Source organism: Perna viridis, chromosome 2, assembly GCF_037379345.1.
Source record: "Perna viridis isolate PV_CMFRI_1.1 ecotype Kerala chromosome 2, ASM3737934v1, whole genome shotgun sequence".
In the NCBI taxonomy this organism is placed as follows: Eukaryota; Metazoa; Mollusca; class Bivalvia; order Mytilida; family Mytilidae; genus Perna; species Perna viridis.
Genome location: NC_142446.1, coordinates 46,296,415 through 46,314,585, shown reverse-complemented (window position 1 = coordinate 46,314,585; position 18,171 = coordinate 46,296,415). Strand labels below are relative to the sequence as shown.

General features: G+C 33.7%; 2 protein-coding genes across 8 annotated transcripts in view; both read right to left on the bottom strand.

Annotated features, from left to right (window-relative positions):
• LOC148625374 (uncharacterized) overlaps positions 1–18,171 on the bottom strand; it is a 342,046-nt gene that overhangs the window by 318,012 nt on the left and 5,863 nt on the right. For 2 of the 4 annotated variants that reach the window (XR_015919909.1, XR_015919908.1), the window contains exons 3-4: positions 18,012–18,102; positions 17,328–17,722 (exon numbers count right to left, since the gene is read on the bottom strand). Coding sequence is in view for 2 of the 4 variants with exons in the window: in XM_088568878.1 (XP_088425004.1) it covers positions 17,645–17,722; positions 18,012–18,102 (169 nt within the window). In the remaining 2 variants the exon portion in view is untranslated. Of the gene's footprint in view, positions 1–16,061; positions 17,723–18,011; positions 18,103–18,171 lie in introns of those variants that run through there. The other 2 variants (XM_088568878.1, XM_088568877.1) reach the window with 1 other exon arrangement.
• On the bottom strand, positions 2,858–16,031 carry LOC148625375 (uncharacterized). Of its 4 annotated transcripts, XM_088568873.1 has the most exons (6): positions 15,705–16,031; positions 14,434–14,524; positions 6,956–6,970; positions 5,798–6,063; positions 3,854–3,947; positions 2,858–3,008 (listed from the first exon to the last, which is right to left on the bottom strand). In XM_088568873.1, exons 3-6 carry the CDS (start codon positions 6,962–6,964, stop codon positions 2,964–2,966), a joined length of 414 nt encoding a protein of 137 aa, XP_088424999.1. In that variant the 5' UTR covers positions 6,965–6,970; positions 14,434–14,524; positions 15,705–16,031; the 3' UTR covers positions 2,858–2,963. The 4 variants fall into 4 exon arrangements, with proteins under 4 accessions (XP_088424999.1, XP_088425000.1, XP_088425001.1 ...); XM_088568874.1 differs by lacking the exon at positions 14,434–14,524; XM_088568875.1 differs by lacking the exons at positions 14,434–14,524; positions 15,705–16,031 and adding an exon at positions 8,103–8,202.

The following is an 18,171-nucleotide window of genomic DNA, read 5'->3' as shown; positions in this document are numbered from 1 at the left end:
CTCTGTGGGCAGAGCGCCTAGCCCCCGGCTAGGTTTCTGAGCACTATTTAGTCGCCTTTTACGACAAGCTTAGCGCTGCTGCAGGCCTATTCTTTTAACACCCGGACCTGCACGGGGCAGGATGCACTCAGACATACCAAATTTCGTGAAATTCAACCCAATCCATTTTGATGGACAAAATAAATGTCTAATATTATTTACATACATTGTCAAGTCCAAAGGTAATAAAAAAAAAACATTCCACACCGTTCAACCATGAACTACCCAAATACAAACAAATGCAATATAAAATGTAGGACAAATAGTATCCGTCACAATGTATTATCATGGTTTACCAACACACCGAAAATCAAAGTCTTGGGTAAAAAAAAAAACAAGTCATGGTCCAGACATAAAATACATTAAAAAGTCTATTTTTATTTTAAGATAAAAGGTCAAGGTCAAATGTCAGCAAATATTTTTGCCATAATAAAATCTGATCATGGTTTACATTAACGTCTTCAGTCGAATGAAATGTTATGGATCAGGATAAAATGCCTGTAACAAGACAAACCATGTCTGGACTTTCGACCCTGTAATACATTAGTCAGAACGTACGTATATAAACACCAAGCAAGTTTAAAAATCACAGTGGTTGTTACAAATTTCCAAGGGGTAAATCAAAATGTTTAGCATATACTGCACAAAATTTATAAAAAAATAATCAAATTTCCATATTCACCTTCACTATGTATATAATTGCTATGCAACAATCGAACAATTTTGCTTTAATACTTTTCTACTTAAAGTTAATACAAATTAAATTTCCCTGTGCGCGGCGGACGATTCTATATATGCTTTTACCGTTGTTGTTGCAGGTAAAAATGTAAATGTTTACCTTTAAAGGTCAAATGCAATCAATGTCTTATCATGATTTATCCACATACCAAATACACAAGTCCTTTGCCTAAAGACAAATTAAGTTACGACACGGACGGACAAGAGTTCCGTATGAGAGACTGAATAACAGTTCTAGGGAGTGACCACAAAACTGGATATTAGTTATTCAGTCAGAAGCCATAAAACTTTGCATTCCAATGAGTATTTACTGAATCATATATTTGAAAAAAATGGTCAGCTTATCGTAAACAATATTGGCAAAAAAAATTAGGAAGCATCAGCAGTGGAATGATTAAAATACGTTGAAATCTAAACGCATGGTATAAACGTGAACGCATGAAACAGAGACGATCTACATACACAATATAGCGAAAAATAACTCACATCGAAGTTCTAGCATTATGAATTCCTACAAAAAGCCGGGAGTGACACTGTGCTCCAGAGGAGTGAGCATGTTCTGCTCCGCCAGCAGCATACGCCATATTGCAAGAGAGTTTAATCTGGTAATTATCTAGCACTAATAGTGCATCTCCGCAACACGTGTCAAATACTATTGACATTAGGGCGTAATCATCCAATTTAACTTAGTATCTTATTTCGAGCGTAGTAAATAACTTGGAAATGGTATCAGTATTGTACTACATGTTCCTGAGCGGGTCAAAACATTGAGGCAATGAAATATAGTGCGCATTCTTTTTGCCTTTTCTGCTTTTGTTTTTTCGAAAATAATTAATTTTTTTTCATAAAAAGTACAGGGTAAATAGAAAGCAATGACACAAAAAACTTGTTTTTTGTTGAAAAAACAGTATTTTCATGAAAAATAATGCTTCAGAATAGGCGTATATATTATGAATTCAAAATAAAAGTGAAAGTAGAAGAAGTCTTTTATAGTTCGACCTGTTCTAGTGTATCAAAGTGCCTTTTTTCTTAAATAGACCTGAAAATTATTTTTGACATTTCCTTAATATATATTCCTTGTGTGTCCCAGGTGGTAGAATGGGCTACCCCTGGCATGTTCATGCTAGACTACCAGGCCATAATACGGAAAACCTGACCGCAAACCATTGTAGTGCACTTTCTGGTTAAAATTCCATGTTAAAGAATTATGCCCTGCTGTGGTCTTAAACAAGACAAGGAGCCTCGGCTTCGCTACAGGAGGCTAAATTGCCTTATCTTACCCACATATCCTTATTTCCAGTGGCAATCGAAACTTGTCGACCCTGTTATCCCTGTGGGCCACCCCATTTTGCATGTCATCATTCTTTCAAGTTCAACATCAGAGATTACTCATAAGTTGTTTTGTATTAAAACTCAAATGCATAACAAAATTATAGGACATCGTTTTATTTTCATGCTTATAATTATAAGGTTCGGCTTTAATTACTTAAACGTAGGACACGGTTACATATTTTTTGTCCATGCTTGTTGTCGTGAAGTATTTTGATCTTGTTATATTAGACTTCATTGATAGTTTGTCTGATCTTGTTAAATGAAATGTGAAATGCAAATTAACTTTTCATCTTGTAATATTGTTCAAACAAGATCCTTTCGTTCTTGCAATGACATAGTCGATTGGTTTGCTTCGTATACTGTTGTTCTATCCCAAGCACGCTTCGTCGAAGCATGTCATACATGTACATCGACTACCCCGCAGTTAACACTAAAGTTACTATTATAAAAAGGCAATTATATGTCAGCAGAACAATATTAAATTTTATTAAACAATCAACATGAACATATTGCATTTTTCTTTAAGTAATTGTCTATCAGTATATCACGACCAGCATGATATTCTACGAACATACAATTATTTTGTATCATAAGAAATTTGAGCCTTTCATTTTCGCTCACGGATAATTAACATTTATATGTTTTAAAATCATTACATTTTCCTAAAAAAACTCTGTGAGCTTGCATAATTCACTCACCAATTGCTTTGATGTTAACAGTAATTGTTACACATATCTTAATAATCACAGTTTTTATTGTAATTTCACCTTTTTAAAACAATGTTACGGTATACAATTGATAAGTAAGATCTTTTACATGAATCTCAGTAACATTCCTGTCAAAAATGGACACAACTAATGATGTTCATTTTTAGGATTTCCTAAAACCAGCATAAATAACTGTAATACAAGAGAAAATGTATAATTATAAAACATAAAACACATTTATCGGTTACTACAAATACTCAGTGCAGGTCTTCTTTTAAAAAATCAAAACCTTCCATTTTTTCAGATCTGACCAAAGAGCACAGCTGAGTATTTATCATAGTTTTAAAACTATGTCTAATACCACAGCTAATTTAAGATTAACTCATTCGTCTTTACTAAAAAGATCTTTTGATACATATGTAAATACTTTGATACATATGTAAATACTTTGATACACATGTAAATACTAATTTGAAACACTTTCTCCAATTCAAAAAGTTTTCCCGTCGTAGAAAGAATGCGTTTTCTTCAATGTTTGGATTTACAAATTATTAACATTTAAACTTTACTTCCCACATTAGTGAGGTAAAAATGATCATTAAACAGTTGCCGGTTAAATAAAGTTATTAAAACACTAAAACAAATATTAGTAAACATATTACTAAAATCAATACCATAAAAAGGAAAATATTTATTTACAAGATTTTACAGCATTGTACAATGAAATGAATAGATCACATAAAAAAAACAAATAAAATGGAGCAAAGACAGATATTGCGGTCATGCAATAAAGTTGTAAAATATACGAAGTTGGTAAGTAGAAATGCGACAGATCCGAAATTGCATCCCACGAAATGAATAAAATAATTAGCGTCTGTAATTAAGAGTTGTTGAGAAAAACTGCCCGACATCCGGTATAAATGTAGCGAATATGAACGATTAAGATATATGTAAAATAAAACTAATTTGACCTGCCTCTTAAAAGTAGATATCCTAAAAAAATTATAATATTTGTGTAATAGTTGAGAAATACTTACGCAGCAAAATAGAATTATTGGTGCAAAAATGATGACGATGAAGACTACCGCAAACCAATTATACCATGTCCAATCTGACGTATCGGGCATGCATCTTAAAATAGAAATTTTATCCATGTTAAGGTTTCACATTAAAGTAGAGGCAACTAATATTTTGTGCATACACTAATCTAAACAACTTGACGTGCTCAAATATCAAATTGTACCATTTCAAAATCTACAAGAAATAAAAACCAGACCATTTTATATAAAAAAACGCGTGAAGAATCATTTCAAGATTTATCTTCGTAACTTTAAAGGACATAAATATGCAACATTTTCAATTGACAAAGAATTTTTGAAGCTTGTTTGGGTATGGTCTACAATTTAGAGTGTAAAAATGTCATTCTTATATTCCATATCGGGAAGGTTTGTTATCGTATGTATCGCTGCCCCGTTATCTCGTAAAAGTTCGAAACAATTATTAAACACCAAAAATAAGAAATGGTTGTACAGCCTGTCGTAAAATCTCAGAAACGGTTAAACTTCTTACGCCTAAATTGGAAATCAAATTAAAAATAAGACGCACTCTAGTAAAACCTTTTCAAGAAAATTCTAAGAAAAAAAAACGTGGATAGGAGACCGAGCTAAACGATTTAGACATGTTTTTTTCCGCAGAAGTAAAATTACAAATATAAATTAATTCACACTGCTTTCTAGATTTTAGCATCTCTTTTCAATGTTTTTGGTTCCACCAACACTGATGGGACCACATATATGTTGAAAGACATATTATTTAAAAAAAAAACATGCCGACACAGTGTGGAATGAACTGTTTTTGCAAAGAAACAATTATTAGATCCTGATCACAGAGACACGCATTGTTTATTTGAAATGATTGATTGATTGATTGATTGTTATCTTTTAATGCCGTTTCGGCGACTAGGGCCATATCACGGCAAGAACATTGAATGAAATGGAAATATTAAAAGCAAGATCAAAGTCTCTTCATAAAATAATGAAATTAAAACAAGCAGCTATTTACATATAAAAAGGTACATAAAAGGTGAACCTAAGACATAAAATACATATAGAAACATAACTTCGATAAAACATTTAAAATATTGAAAAATCAAGGAAGGTATCTAATTTAGATTTTATTAAATAAACCGATGTCCCGCAAGAAATCGATAATGTTTTTAGATGAAACGGTCTTGAACAAATCAAACATATTGGCGCAGTCAAAATAATTTTGCCTGGTGTTGGCAAAATCCACACAATCTAGAAGAACATGTTTGATAGAGAAAGGGCAATCACATGGGATACACTCAGGTGGAGGATCACCAACAAGCAAATGGCCATGTGTAAATCTAGAATGTCCAATGCAATGAAATAATTTCTGAACAAAGTTTATAAAAAAAATATTGCTTCTTAGAAAAGACTAATGAGTTAAGTATTGGAAAAGACACTGTCTAGATATGGAGTTTTCATAAAAAGAAATAAGATTGTAAAATAAACACAAAACAAACATGTGTACTATTGAAGTTATACTATTGTATCATTTATTGAAATGTCTTTACATCATAGCAATCTTTGTGTGGTTTTTCTTTATATATGATTCCCCTGGCGTTTTTCATTCTTTCATTTTAGTTATTTCAAGAATATGTTATGAATGCTTTATTGCTTTGTTTCTGAAAAGAACTGATTGATGCAAATCTCGTACATCTATAATAAAACTTCGTGTTAACTCGTTATCAAAGACACAAAATTTATGTGAAGTCATGTCATTCTCAATGGTTATTTTGATGTTTTTGTTATGTCTTGCCTGAATAATGATGCAAGAATCATATTTTGAAACTCTTTAATTTTCTCGCAAGAAATTCGTTTTACTCGATTTTTCACAGAGTATTATCGTGTCTTCAAAATTTCTGCCAACAAATTATTTATGTGCATTATCATAGTTACCCGCCATCTCCTTTCACTGTTACAACTTCTGATTTCTGCTCCACTACCACCGTCTGTTGTTGTTTGGGTGGAGGAGCTACTATAGGAGGTTGATGATGAGGAGGCGGTGGCTGATTAAACTGTGGGTGAGATGGAGGAGGACCATAATTTCCAAATGGTGGGTGTGGAGGGCCACCAGGAGGAGGTGGATAAACTGCACCCCCAGGTGGTGGATATGCTGCACCTCCCGCTGGTGGGGGATACTGACCTCCCGGTGGCGGAGGATACTATAAATATATAACATGAAAATATCTTGTTCAAATGATCCTATATAGGCAACATTATAATATAAACTTACATTTGTGTCGCGGTAATTTGATAATTTTCTGTATGTTATTCAAGTGCAACAATGTTAGCTATACTGTTAATTTTGCTTATATTTCATATCGATGGTATTGAAATGGTTATTTAGAAAAACACTATGAATCAAAATAGTTTGTTTAAATGTTACATGTAAAACTATCTTATTGTTTGGCTTCATAATAAATTTTGAGTTTGTATAAATGCACAATCAATCAACAATTTCTTCAAAAACAGTTATGTATTTCTCATTTCATTTGATCCAAATCACTGAAATAGCGATCATGAATTACCTTGTAAGGTACGATGTTTAATTATGACATCATTAGGCTAACGTTTGAAGTAAAGTATTTTGTCTGCAATGAATGACACAACTGTTACTACAATTATTTATCTACTTATTTTATTTTGACGAATTTCTAATGACACCATTGTAGATATTAATAGTAACCGCGATTAAATTTTCAGTATCTCGAATGCTTGAAAATCAAGTATCTTTTGCATATGAAGCTGCTATATCAAAGCTTCTTAAAAAATTTAACTGTTCTTTTAATGTCCAACATGTCCAGTTATATACATGACAAAAGCTTAATTGACCTAATGGAATAAGTCAAGGCCAACTAAATTCGAAAAAGTAACAAAAGTAATGTCATTCTTATTCTTATTAAAACAGTCGTTGGGTTCATTGACACACTCCATTTATTTCTATTTAAATGACATTAGTTCAATAACTGTGTACTTTAAAATACACAGTGGCACACATACGAAGGTCGAACAAAAACGAAATTAAGGGGGTATATGAGGTATTTTTTCACTTACCTGTTGCATTTAAAGCTGAAAATGAAAGGTTTTATCCAGATATAGAAACAAGTAAAAGCATGTGAGAAATGGTTAAAGACGGAGTTAAAATTTGTAAAATGATATTGTAATATTTTGTCGCTCATACATGGTTCATTTTCTGGTTTTTCACGTTTATATTGCCATTTGTTATCAATTTGTCAGTTCGGTGATTTCATAAGTACCCTTCATGTATGAACATTCACAGATGTTGTTAAAATGGGACATTTGATAAATTAACGCCGCAATGCTAATTCCTCCTGCACGCTTAATTAGTTAAGTTTAAGGTTATAAACTAACCAGCATTTTAAATTAAATTGGTTACTAAATTCATATAGCATTACGGACAACACAATTTATTTATTCTTGCTGAAGAAAATCTAGCGTAAATCTAAACTTTTATGCCGTGATTTTTCACTGCATACATATTCATTGTTAAATTGAGTTATCTGATATTTTAGGTTTGAATTGAATTACTTGTAATTGAGTGTTTGTAATGTTTTTTCGAGTGTCACAATAGGCCTGCAGCAGTGCTAAGCTTGTCGTAAAAGCGACTAAATAGTCCTCAGAACCCTAGCCGGGGGCTAGGGCGCTCTACCCACAGAGCAACTGGGTTGTGTGTCTCAGGTGGTGGAATGGGGTACCCCTGGTATGTTACATGCTGGAGTTGTCAGGCTATAATACGGAAAACCTGACCGAAAACCATAGTGGTGCACCGTGTTGGGGCAGATGTCACGTTCCTCGCACGTTAAAAAACCCTACTGTGGTATTCTCCCAGAGTAGGAAGCATAGGGCTCCGCCACAGGAGGCTAAATTGCCCGACCCGATTATCCTTGTGTCCCATCCCTTTTTTCATTTTATCATCATTTCATGTTCATCGTCTGAATATAGCTGAAATATTACTGCTCGAACGTTTTACCCCAACAATCAATCAATCATGTAATGTTTTCTTTCTGCAACATACATTTTAAATGATTGGTCATATTAGCATTGTTTCAATCTCAAATATTTCAACTTTTTTACATCGAAATATTCAACAACAGATAGAGAAAAAACAACAGAAATTAGAAAATACTCATCTTACCTTTATGTGGGTAAATTTTAACCTATTCGTAATTGTATTGTATACCTAAATCATTTCCCGTATAGAGTACTGGTTACACACTTTAATTCTTTCGCGCTCTTAAATTTGTTAATTTAAATCGACTAGATTGCAAATCTATACAATAGACTTATTTATATCATTTAAATCTCATTGTACAAAGCATGGTAACCACGGTTATATCAAAACAAATAGGTTTTGACCATCACATACACTTGTTGTTATGATATTTTAACTCTACGTACTGTCCCGTCTGACGTATGCCTACGTCATTCATGATTCTACGTCAGAACGCCATAATAGATACCTTAAGACTGAGGAAAGAAGAAAAGTAACACACACACTCACACAAGACAAAATATAATGCAATTGGACATACTACATTAAATATAAGACAAAATGTGCAACCTTAGTACGTATACTGAAACTCAATGGACTTTCTTGGTTAATACACTAGCAACAATGGTTTACATGGAACAAAAATAAAGGAACTCAGAATATTCAACGGGTACTGAAGACTATTATACCAAAGATGAAACGCTAGCGATGGAATGTACCAGTAACACAAGTATAGTTCACAGTGATATTCGATATATCATATATATCAAGAGTTTAACAACTACCGAATACTGCTTCAAGTCATAGCGGGCTCCCTACGATATATTCATAACGGTAGGATAGAAGGAAAGACAGACGATTTACATAACGCAACACGCGATCTGATAGAAGACATGCACCACAAAATATGCAGCAATGAATTAGACTTCATTAAACACAAGACAAAATGTGCAACTTTAATATATCAGATGAAAATCTATTTTGATGAGAATAAAATGTAAGACGTCTAGAACATGCAACAGCTTCATATACAATCCTTTTTTTTCTTTTAAGTAAGGGATCGTTTGTCAAAGCTGATAATCTAATACGCTCATGAATAAACTCAATATTCAGGTTTCAATACCATTATTACATTTATTAAAAGAAACCTATTTGGAAATGAAAATTTATGCTAAGCAAATGTTTCACATTCCTTAGGGTAATTGGAAAGCCTTACTCAACACCAGTGATACCATCATTATATAAGGAACACGTCACGGACACGACCGTTCAAAATTACAAGAGTGGACTATACAGGAGGACAAATACGAAGAATCAAATATATAATTGTCTTTTTTCAAAAGCAGTTACATTTGCAGTATATAAAAGTAAGTATTAAATCTCACAGAAATGTAAAGAGCTTCATGCAATTCTACCGAAGATCACCACATGAAATGAGGTCCGATAACGCATTGACATTCAATCATGCATCAACCGAATTTTCGAAATCACGTTATTACGCAAAAATTAAAGAAAACTCAACTCAGCTACAGTGGCGATTCATTCCCAACCGCACAGTGCCATAGTTTGGAGAATGACAGGAGAGGTTAGTTGGACTGACCAAAAAACAACATTGAATACCTACACTCAATGAAAGACCAATTACACAGTTATAAACCGACATTTGAGATACTGAACATCTTCGATTCGTTAAACTGTTCTACGGGCGGAGAGATGACAACAACATTTAACAAATTTTAACATTCAGTTTTCAATTTACAAGCTCCGGAACAACGAGAACTAATTATAAATGACAATGGAAGAAAGAATATTTGGTCCCATTACGAGACTACCACCGGAAGGCAGGTGTCGGTATCCCTAGGATTTAAATGGGAAATATAGAAATAACGAACTTTATTGATACATCGAGATGTGAAATAAAAGGTTTCTTGTATTTTTCTAACTAAAATGTTTATTATACAATGATAAATATGTTGTCTAGGAGTAACACTTTGTATACTATTTTGAATTAAGGATATACGCTGGTGTATTTGTTGCGTTTCACCATATTCGTTCATTGTTCTATTTTGTTCGCTATCGTTTTTTGTTCTGTTGTGATAAAATATGTAGAACCTGAATTGAATATGTATGAATTCTTGCAGTTGTATGCTTTGTGAATGATATCTGTAAGAAGAGTTTTCAATTTATCGTTGGGTAAGGTAGCATATAAGTTGAAACATTCTAATTCAATGACTTTTATTGAAGAAGCAAGATTTAGAATTGTCTATCAGATCTTATGATTTTTGAAAATCCTCTTATGATTAAAACTACTTAGCGAGTAAACCGTTTCAAGGTAGTATGTTTATCCCTTCTTCGCAGCAGACAGTGTACCTGTTAACCTGAACAATAATTGATTGATTGTTGGGGTTTAAAGCGCGAGCAGCAATATTTTAGCTATATTCAGGCGATGAACATGAAATGGATGATAAAATGAACATGAAATGATGATGAAATGAAAAAAAGGGATGGGACAGAGGGATAATGGGGTCGATAGTGGTGCACCGTGCCACTAGAAAAAAAGGTAGGGATGAGTAGGGTATGGCAATTTAGCCTTTTGTGGCGGAGCGCAAAGGTTCCTACTCCTATCGAATACCAAATCAGGTCTCTTTAACGTGCGAGGAACGTGGCATCTTTCCCAACACGGTGCACCACTATGGTTTGCAGTCAGGTTTTCCGTATTATAACCTGACAACCCCAGCATGTAACACGCCAGGGCTACCCCATTCCACCACATGGGGCACACATCCCAGTTGCTCTGTGGGCAGAGCGCCTAGCCCCCGGCTAGGTTTCTGAGCACTATTTAGTCGCCTTTTACGACAATCTTAACGCTGCTGCGTGCCTATTCTTTTAACACCCGGACCTGCACGGGTAGAGGGAAAGAAATTTAAAATTAACTTTTTTTTTCTTAAGGATTATTTTTAATTTTTGACCAAGTTACGCCAAAAATCAATTTTGGGGCCGTTTACACTCCAGCTTAAACTGGTCCAAAAATGGTTATGCGAGCATAACTTGGTAAAATTAAAAACGTTTGAGTTCACGAGTGTTATCATGACATAGACGCATCAATAACAATCCTAATATTTCAGACTCAACATATAAACTTCAGAAAAAAAAACTCAAAGTTTTCAAAGTTTATTATCTTTTACATTGAAAAATTTTACTGGTTTGTTTCACTTCTTAACATATAAATACTAAAATATACGTTTGATGTTGCCAATATTTTCAGATGTTCAGTCAGTTCCGCATAATCTATCGCACGGTCTCTACAACAAAAATACATATAATACATTAAAAAAAAAGCTTAATACGTCATTTGACTAACTCTTAATAATACTGAATTGTTTCGATTTTGTGTGTATATTATTTAGTGCTGCTGAAGTATATATTTTAAATCATCAAGGTTTAAGTGCAGTATTTACAGAAAAAAGTCTTGTCTAGTACAGTTAACTATGCATTATATATGTACATCTATTATAGAAAGTATCAGTAAAGTTGTTGACAAAGCATATTAAGCCTCTACATAACGGTGACACATCATTTTATAGGATTCATCATTATTCGAGTATCTACATGTACCACAAAACTCATATCGTAGTTACCAAAGTAAGGTCCAATATGAAATTTGTCAATTTCTGAAAGGTAAGAGATGAATCCACAGTTCGTCGTCTGTTCTTAAAAATAGTCTTCATAGTGTACATGTAATAATACTTAGTCAATAATTACCTCTATGCAAAATTCAAACGAATCTCCTATATCAATATCAAACATCGCGTCAAGTGTTACCTATAAATATAAAAGATATCAAGTCAGCCATGCACAGAGTACTCCAAAAAGGAAAGAACGCTCAAATTTCTACGTACATGATTGAAGATATAATTTAAAATATATCCCGAAAACAAGCATGAGATAAATTTAACAAGTATTTGTCCAACAGTTTTGACTCAAGACGGCTTTGGTAGGACTTATCATAAGGATCATTTCACTAACTGAAAGTTTCTATCTAGCATAGTTTTCAAGATAGTGGTTGAAAACTGTTAAAAAAACATTTTTTTTCTTTCAAGTGCAATAACTCTTACAAGGAGTCGTCTGACAACTTTTTCTCCCCTGGTGACTTTTGTAGGCCTTATAATAAAGATTATTTCAGTCATTAAAATAATTTGGCTAAACCTTACGGTTTTGGAGATATATGCGAAAAACTATTGTCTGACCCCTATTTTCTATTTTTAGTAACAACGGCCATGTTTTTCGATGGATCAAAAATCCTCACATCAGTTCTATGAAAGATACATCAAGGAACATTCATAAAAAGTTTGGTTCCAATTGGTCAAGTACTGTCAGATAAGAGCGTTGAAAGAAATAACATTAAAAAGAGCAAAAAAAAACGTTAAAAAAGGACAGTAACTCCAACATGGTTTAATGGATTAAAACGTAAATTTGACCACTGATAGATCTAATCATGCTGAGCACTTTTACCCTACCAGAATTTGGCTAAACCTAACGGTTTTGGAGATATATATAAAAAAATTATTGTCTGACCGCTATGTTCTATTTTAAGTAACGGCGGCCATGTTTTTCGACGGAACAAAAATCCCAACACCAGTTCTATGCAAAATACCGCCAAGTGTTGTTCCAATTGGTCAAGAAGTGTTTGTTGGGGTTTAACTTCCGAGCAGCAATATTTCAGCTATATTCAGACCATAAACATGAAATTGATGATAAAATGAACTTGAAATGATGAAATGAAAAAGGGATGGGACACAAGGACAATGGGGTCGAAAAATTTTGATTGCCACTGGAAATAGGGAGAGGTGGGTAGGGTCGGGCAATTGAGTCTTCTGTGGCGGAGACCTATGGTTCCTGCTCCGGGAGAATACCACAGTAGGGTTCTTTAACGTGCGAGGAATGTGGCATCTTTCCCAACACGGTGCACCACTATGGTTTGCGCTCAGGTTTTCCGTATTATAGCCTGACCACCCCAGCATGTAACACGCCAGGGTAGGGTTCTGAGCACTATTAAGTCGTCTTTTACGACAAGCTTAGCGCTGCCGCAGGTCTATTTTTTTGACACCCGGACCTGCACGGCAAAGTATATCATGACCCCGTGACCTTTACTTTGTCACAGGTGAAGCTATATTATTGTAGCTAGAATTATACCATGTTCGACTAACAGGTAAACACTTTTCATGGTGTGTACAATTTTGAATACGCAGAATATAATCTAAGAGTAATCAAGGGAACCAAGGTTATAGCGGTAATTGAAAGAATGTAATCCAGGGACAAAGACCAGACATGGAAAACAGACATACACAATAAAGAACATAAAGTAACAAAAGTAAATGAGCAACTCGGACTCCACTAAAAACTGGGAGCATGGACCAGGTCCACCGGTAGGGTAAGCGTCCTCTGCTTTTCTAGAAACACCCGCCGAGTTGCTCATATAAAGTCAAGTCCAGGGTAGACAAACGAGGAAAGGAAAACTATGACCCGTTGGATAAATCAGTTTTCATGGTGCTGATGGATATACCATAACGATCCACGAGTTCATGATGACGACCATAAAACTTCTGTAGTGATGACTCCAATCTTGTAGCAACATAACCCTGTTCCAGAAGCCTATTTGTTAGAGTTCTAGCGCGATACAAAAAGTCTGCGTAGTTTCGGCAAGCTCTGGCATAACGTATGAGTTGTGATATGAACACTCCATACGCAGGAGCCGAAGGGATGTTGCCACAGATGAAAGGAAAGCTGACAATTCTGATTGAAAAATTATCACGTTTGTCGTAAAGTTTGGTCAATAGTTTTCCTTTACCATCGATTTCTAAGTGTAGGTGAAGATATGAGGCTGACTTCACAGTGTCTGTTGTATCTTTTATCTCAAGTTCTTTTGGATAGATGCGATGTATCAAATTCCCGAAATTAGGATTGTTTAAAGATAGCACGTCATCTATATAGCGGAAACTGAGATTGAAGGATCTAGCCAAACAATATTCTTTCTTTCTGATCAGATCAGCTATAGAGTCAGCCTCATAAGAGTGTTAGACTCCACTAAAACAGGGAGCATGCACCAGGTGCACTGGTAAGATAAGCGTCCTCTGCTTTTCTAGAGACAACCACCGAGTTGCTCATAAAATGTCAAGTCCGAGGTAAACGAAGAGGAAAGGAAAACTATAACACGTTGAACAAATCCGTTGTCATGTTGCAGATGGATGCACCGTACCGATCCACGAGTTCATGGTAACGACTCCTGTAGTGATGACTTTAAGTTGTAGCAACACAAACCTATTCCAGAAGCCTAATAGTAAATAGCCTAGAGCAGTACAAATAGTATACATAGTTACAGCAAGCTCTGACATAACGTATTAGTTGTGATGGATGTTGCTACAGATGAAAGAAAAATTGACAATACGAAAAAAAAAGACATCGCGTTTGGTAGTGACGTTTAATCTTTAGTGTATTCTGATCTATGTTTGACGGTACTTACCCACATCGCACAGTAAACAAGTGCAAAAGGACAAAACAAAATTGCACACGCCTTTCTCTTAGAGGACCACTGAGATACATTTGGACAACACCTGAAATTTAAAGCTTAGTTGCTTTCAATGTACCTATTTTTATTATAGGTATCTGATTGACCCTTATTAAATCGTGACAGTAGTTCGAATTTGCTAACTTTTAGCTTGTACGTATAATGCCAAAGGCCAACAAGAAAACAGAAAAAAAATGTGCATTACAAATCATTGCACTTAAGAGTTTGTAAATGTCTGGGGATCTGGTTTTTACAATGACTTAAAATTTGTCTTCATAAGGGACGTTTCAATGAACTATAATCAACAATTCATTAATTATATCAACAACAATGGACATTTAATAACTTAATAACGACATATGCACACATAACTTACACATATAAGCGTAACTGATAGCGTAAACAGGTCAGGAGATATTCTTGAAATGAAATGCATTAAAGTGTCAACTAAACAATCATTAGTCGCAGTGAAAATAAAACAAATAGATCGCAATATACGGATGAGGCTTAGAATCGGAATAAAACGCGTTTTTTTCCAATTCGTGGATCGTTTTTATTTCTAGTCAATATCTTGTTACTGTCTTTATACTGCAGTCCTAATCATTTTTTAATCAAATTTGAGTTATATTACATTTCTTCACTAGTGCCTCAGATAGTGACGATACGAAAAACAGGTAGTTCATTCAAGGGGAGTAAAGTAGTTTAAGCCAAAGTGTAATATTGATCGTATGCAATTGGTTGCTTAAATGGAACGATTGCAGTATAAAAAAATATTAATTTCTTACAGTGCAATACATATAACATATATTTTTTTACCGTTGATTGAAAAAAAAGAATACAAGACATTAATAAACACAACCTTTATGCAAGAGGTTCAGTGTAATGAGCATATTTCATTAATTTGTATATGGATAGTTCGATGAGTTATCGCTATTAGTATAAATATATAGTTAAAAATAAATAACAAATCAGTTTGGGTAATCAAAAGCACCTTGTGTATTTCTAGTATAAAAGGTATGCTAATGGTTGGGCCCATAAAAATAGTCAATCCCGTTTCCTTTTTTATGTCTATCGCGGTGATTTACGATGATTTAATTGTTACCAATACTATACCTGGCATATAATAATGATAAAGTCATCTGGTGTGTCTTTAAAACAAATGTGATTCACAGACAGCAATAAATGTGTTTGTATAAGAAAAGAAAAAAATCTTAAACAATGCATACCCTGTGTCTTCTGCTGGCTGTTGTGGTTGTAATTGTGGCTGGTTTTGTCCTCTTTGTTTTGGCTGTGATTCCTGTGGTGGCTGAATTCCGGGCTGCTCTAATGGGTTCCCTTGAGTTTGACCTTGCATTTTTTTTATTCCTGAGTACAAGTTACACAATATTGATGTTCAAACATTTTTTTCAAGAAACCTAGACATTGGAAGAAGCAAATATTTAAACGTAAAAAAGTTGTAATGATTTAATCGTGTCTTTTGAAGACAACGTTTGTTCATTTGAAAAAAAAAAAATTATTGCATTCAAATAAAAATCAAAAACAAGATTTGCTTTTCTTTACAATGTATTTTGTAAAGGTACTTACTTGTTTATTGTAACAATGTATGTCTGCTCATAATAGTATGAATTTCATTTCATTCTAATAAAGCTCCCTTAACTCAAAACTTCTCTAAGCGAAATATCGGTCATACTTCCGCAATTGGTCTTTTAATGAACAATTATAATACGTATCAATTGTTAAATGTAATTCAGCCGACATTACTTTACATAACGTTGAATAGCGTATGCAGAGGAACACTGTGATAGGCATTACAATTAAAGAGCTCAAAGGTTCAAGTTAAATTGTTAGTTAGAAATGGCAGTCATCTTACGGTCTGGTATTAAGATCAACTACTAAATTTTCTATTCTAAGAAAGTGATTAATATTTCTATGAAAGTTGAAAAATTGATAAAAGAAAAGTTAATCAGTTGATAGCTTTCATAAACACTTAAATTATAACATCGAAAATGCATTTTATTGGTTTTGCAAAATTCAAGTATTAACTAGTTTCACAATATGTGACATTGTCGAAGCTCTCGTATGATATAAGCGTTACATCCTACCTACTTTCTTCATTAACGAGAGAAACATCCCTACTCAAAATAGCATTGTTCATTACTTATTATTTTTTAATCTTTAAAAAATCAACACTGGAATTGTCATTTTTTTTTTAAAGATAAAGTTATTTAATTTTATAAACCGTGTTCGTCGTTCGTTCCATATACAAAATAATTGACAGGTTACCTCTTGTAATAACTGTTCGCGTTTTAGAAGGATAGAGTTTTGATAGATTATGAGGAAGATGATAGAAATATCGGTGTTGTTATGTAGGGACACGATTTGTCTGTAAAAATAATAACCAAAAACCCGGAAACCATTAACATCAACCCAATCGTCTTTAATATTGAAGGTAATAATGGTACATTTAATGTGGGACTCTGGTCAAAAGTTTTAAGTAACTTATTCTTTGAGTTGTCCTTTTTTTTTTGCCATCCAAGCTTCACAATCAAAAACTATCTGCTTCACAATACTTTGGAGATCGTACTATTGGTAATGAAAACTTAAATTTGGCAAAATAACATCTTTATTCAAAATTTAACAATTACGGCAACAACAAAGAACATACTAGCAACGTAGTTGATTCAAATAAATCACAGGACCATTGATCAGCAAAGTTATTGAATGCACATTTAGAAAAAGAAGCATCACAAACCACACCGAAAGCCTAGTGTTAACTTAGGTGTCCTAGAATATTGAGCCGTACCTGATGGGTGAAGGTCATTTTGAAATTGACACTATATCGGTCAAACATTCTAGTAAGAAAAACCTTACAGTATTAGCATTTCAAATTTCGTATCGTAGTCGTTCAGCTTTATCATTACGCATACTGCTTGTTTAAGAATGGAAATACATATATTCCTTTAATACTGCATATATTTGATAATTAAATGACTAAATGTTTGAAAATTTTGAAACGACCTATCTATGAAAGATAACTGTTACCTTCCCCAAAGTACATTTTACAGATAGGCTAGATTGTGTATGAAATGAACATATATTAAACTGGAAAGAAGTTGTGTAAATAGAACAAAATCTTGTCATTTATCTCTATACATCTGCATTTCCATCAGTTATCCTGGTTTGATTTTGTACAGACGACGAATAAGCATCCAATATCCACTCCGACACATATTAAACATATAATCTGTAAACATAAACAAACAAATGTATACATGTTGTAATAGATAATTAAAAAAAAAGAAAACTAAGTTTCAAATATGAATGTCGTCAAACAATGGCAGACGTTTGTAGTTTCTTTCGACTGTATACCGAAATATCTATATTCACTTCTCCAATCTTAAAAAAGATACATATATTATTCCTTTCCTACTGACATAAAAATTCCTTTTCATTGTTTTCATACAAGTAGTTTGTAAAGTTAACGCGAAATAGCCATGAAAAAAGGAGACTGTATAAACTGAAGGACTACTTACCCACGCCGCAAAGTAAAGTATCACGAATGGTATAAATATAATCACACATGCCCATTTCGAGCACGTCCAACTGTCTATATCGGGACGAATGCTGTGAACATGAAAACATAATATTTCATGCGGTTAAATAAGAATGCGCAAGTTATAAAAGAACATAAAA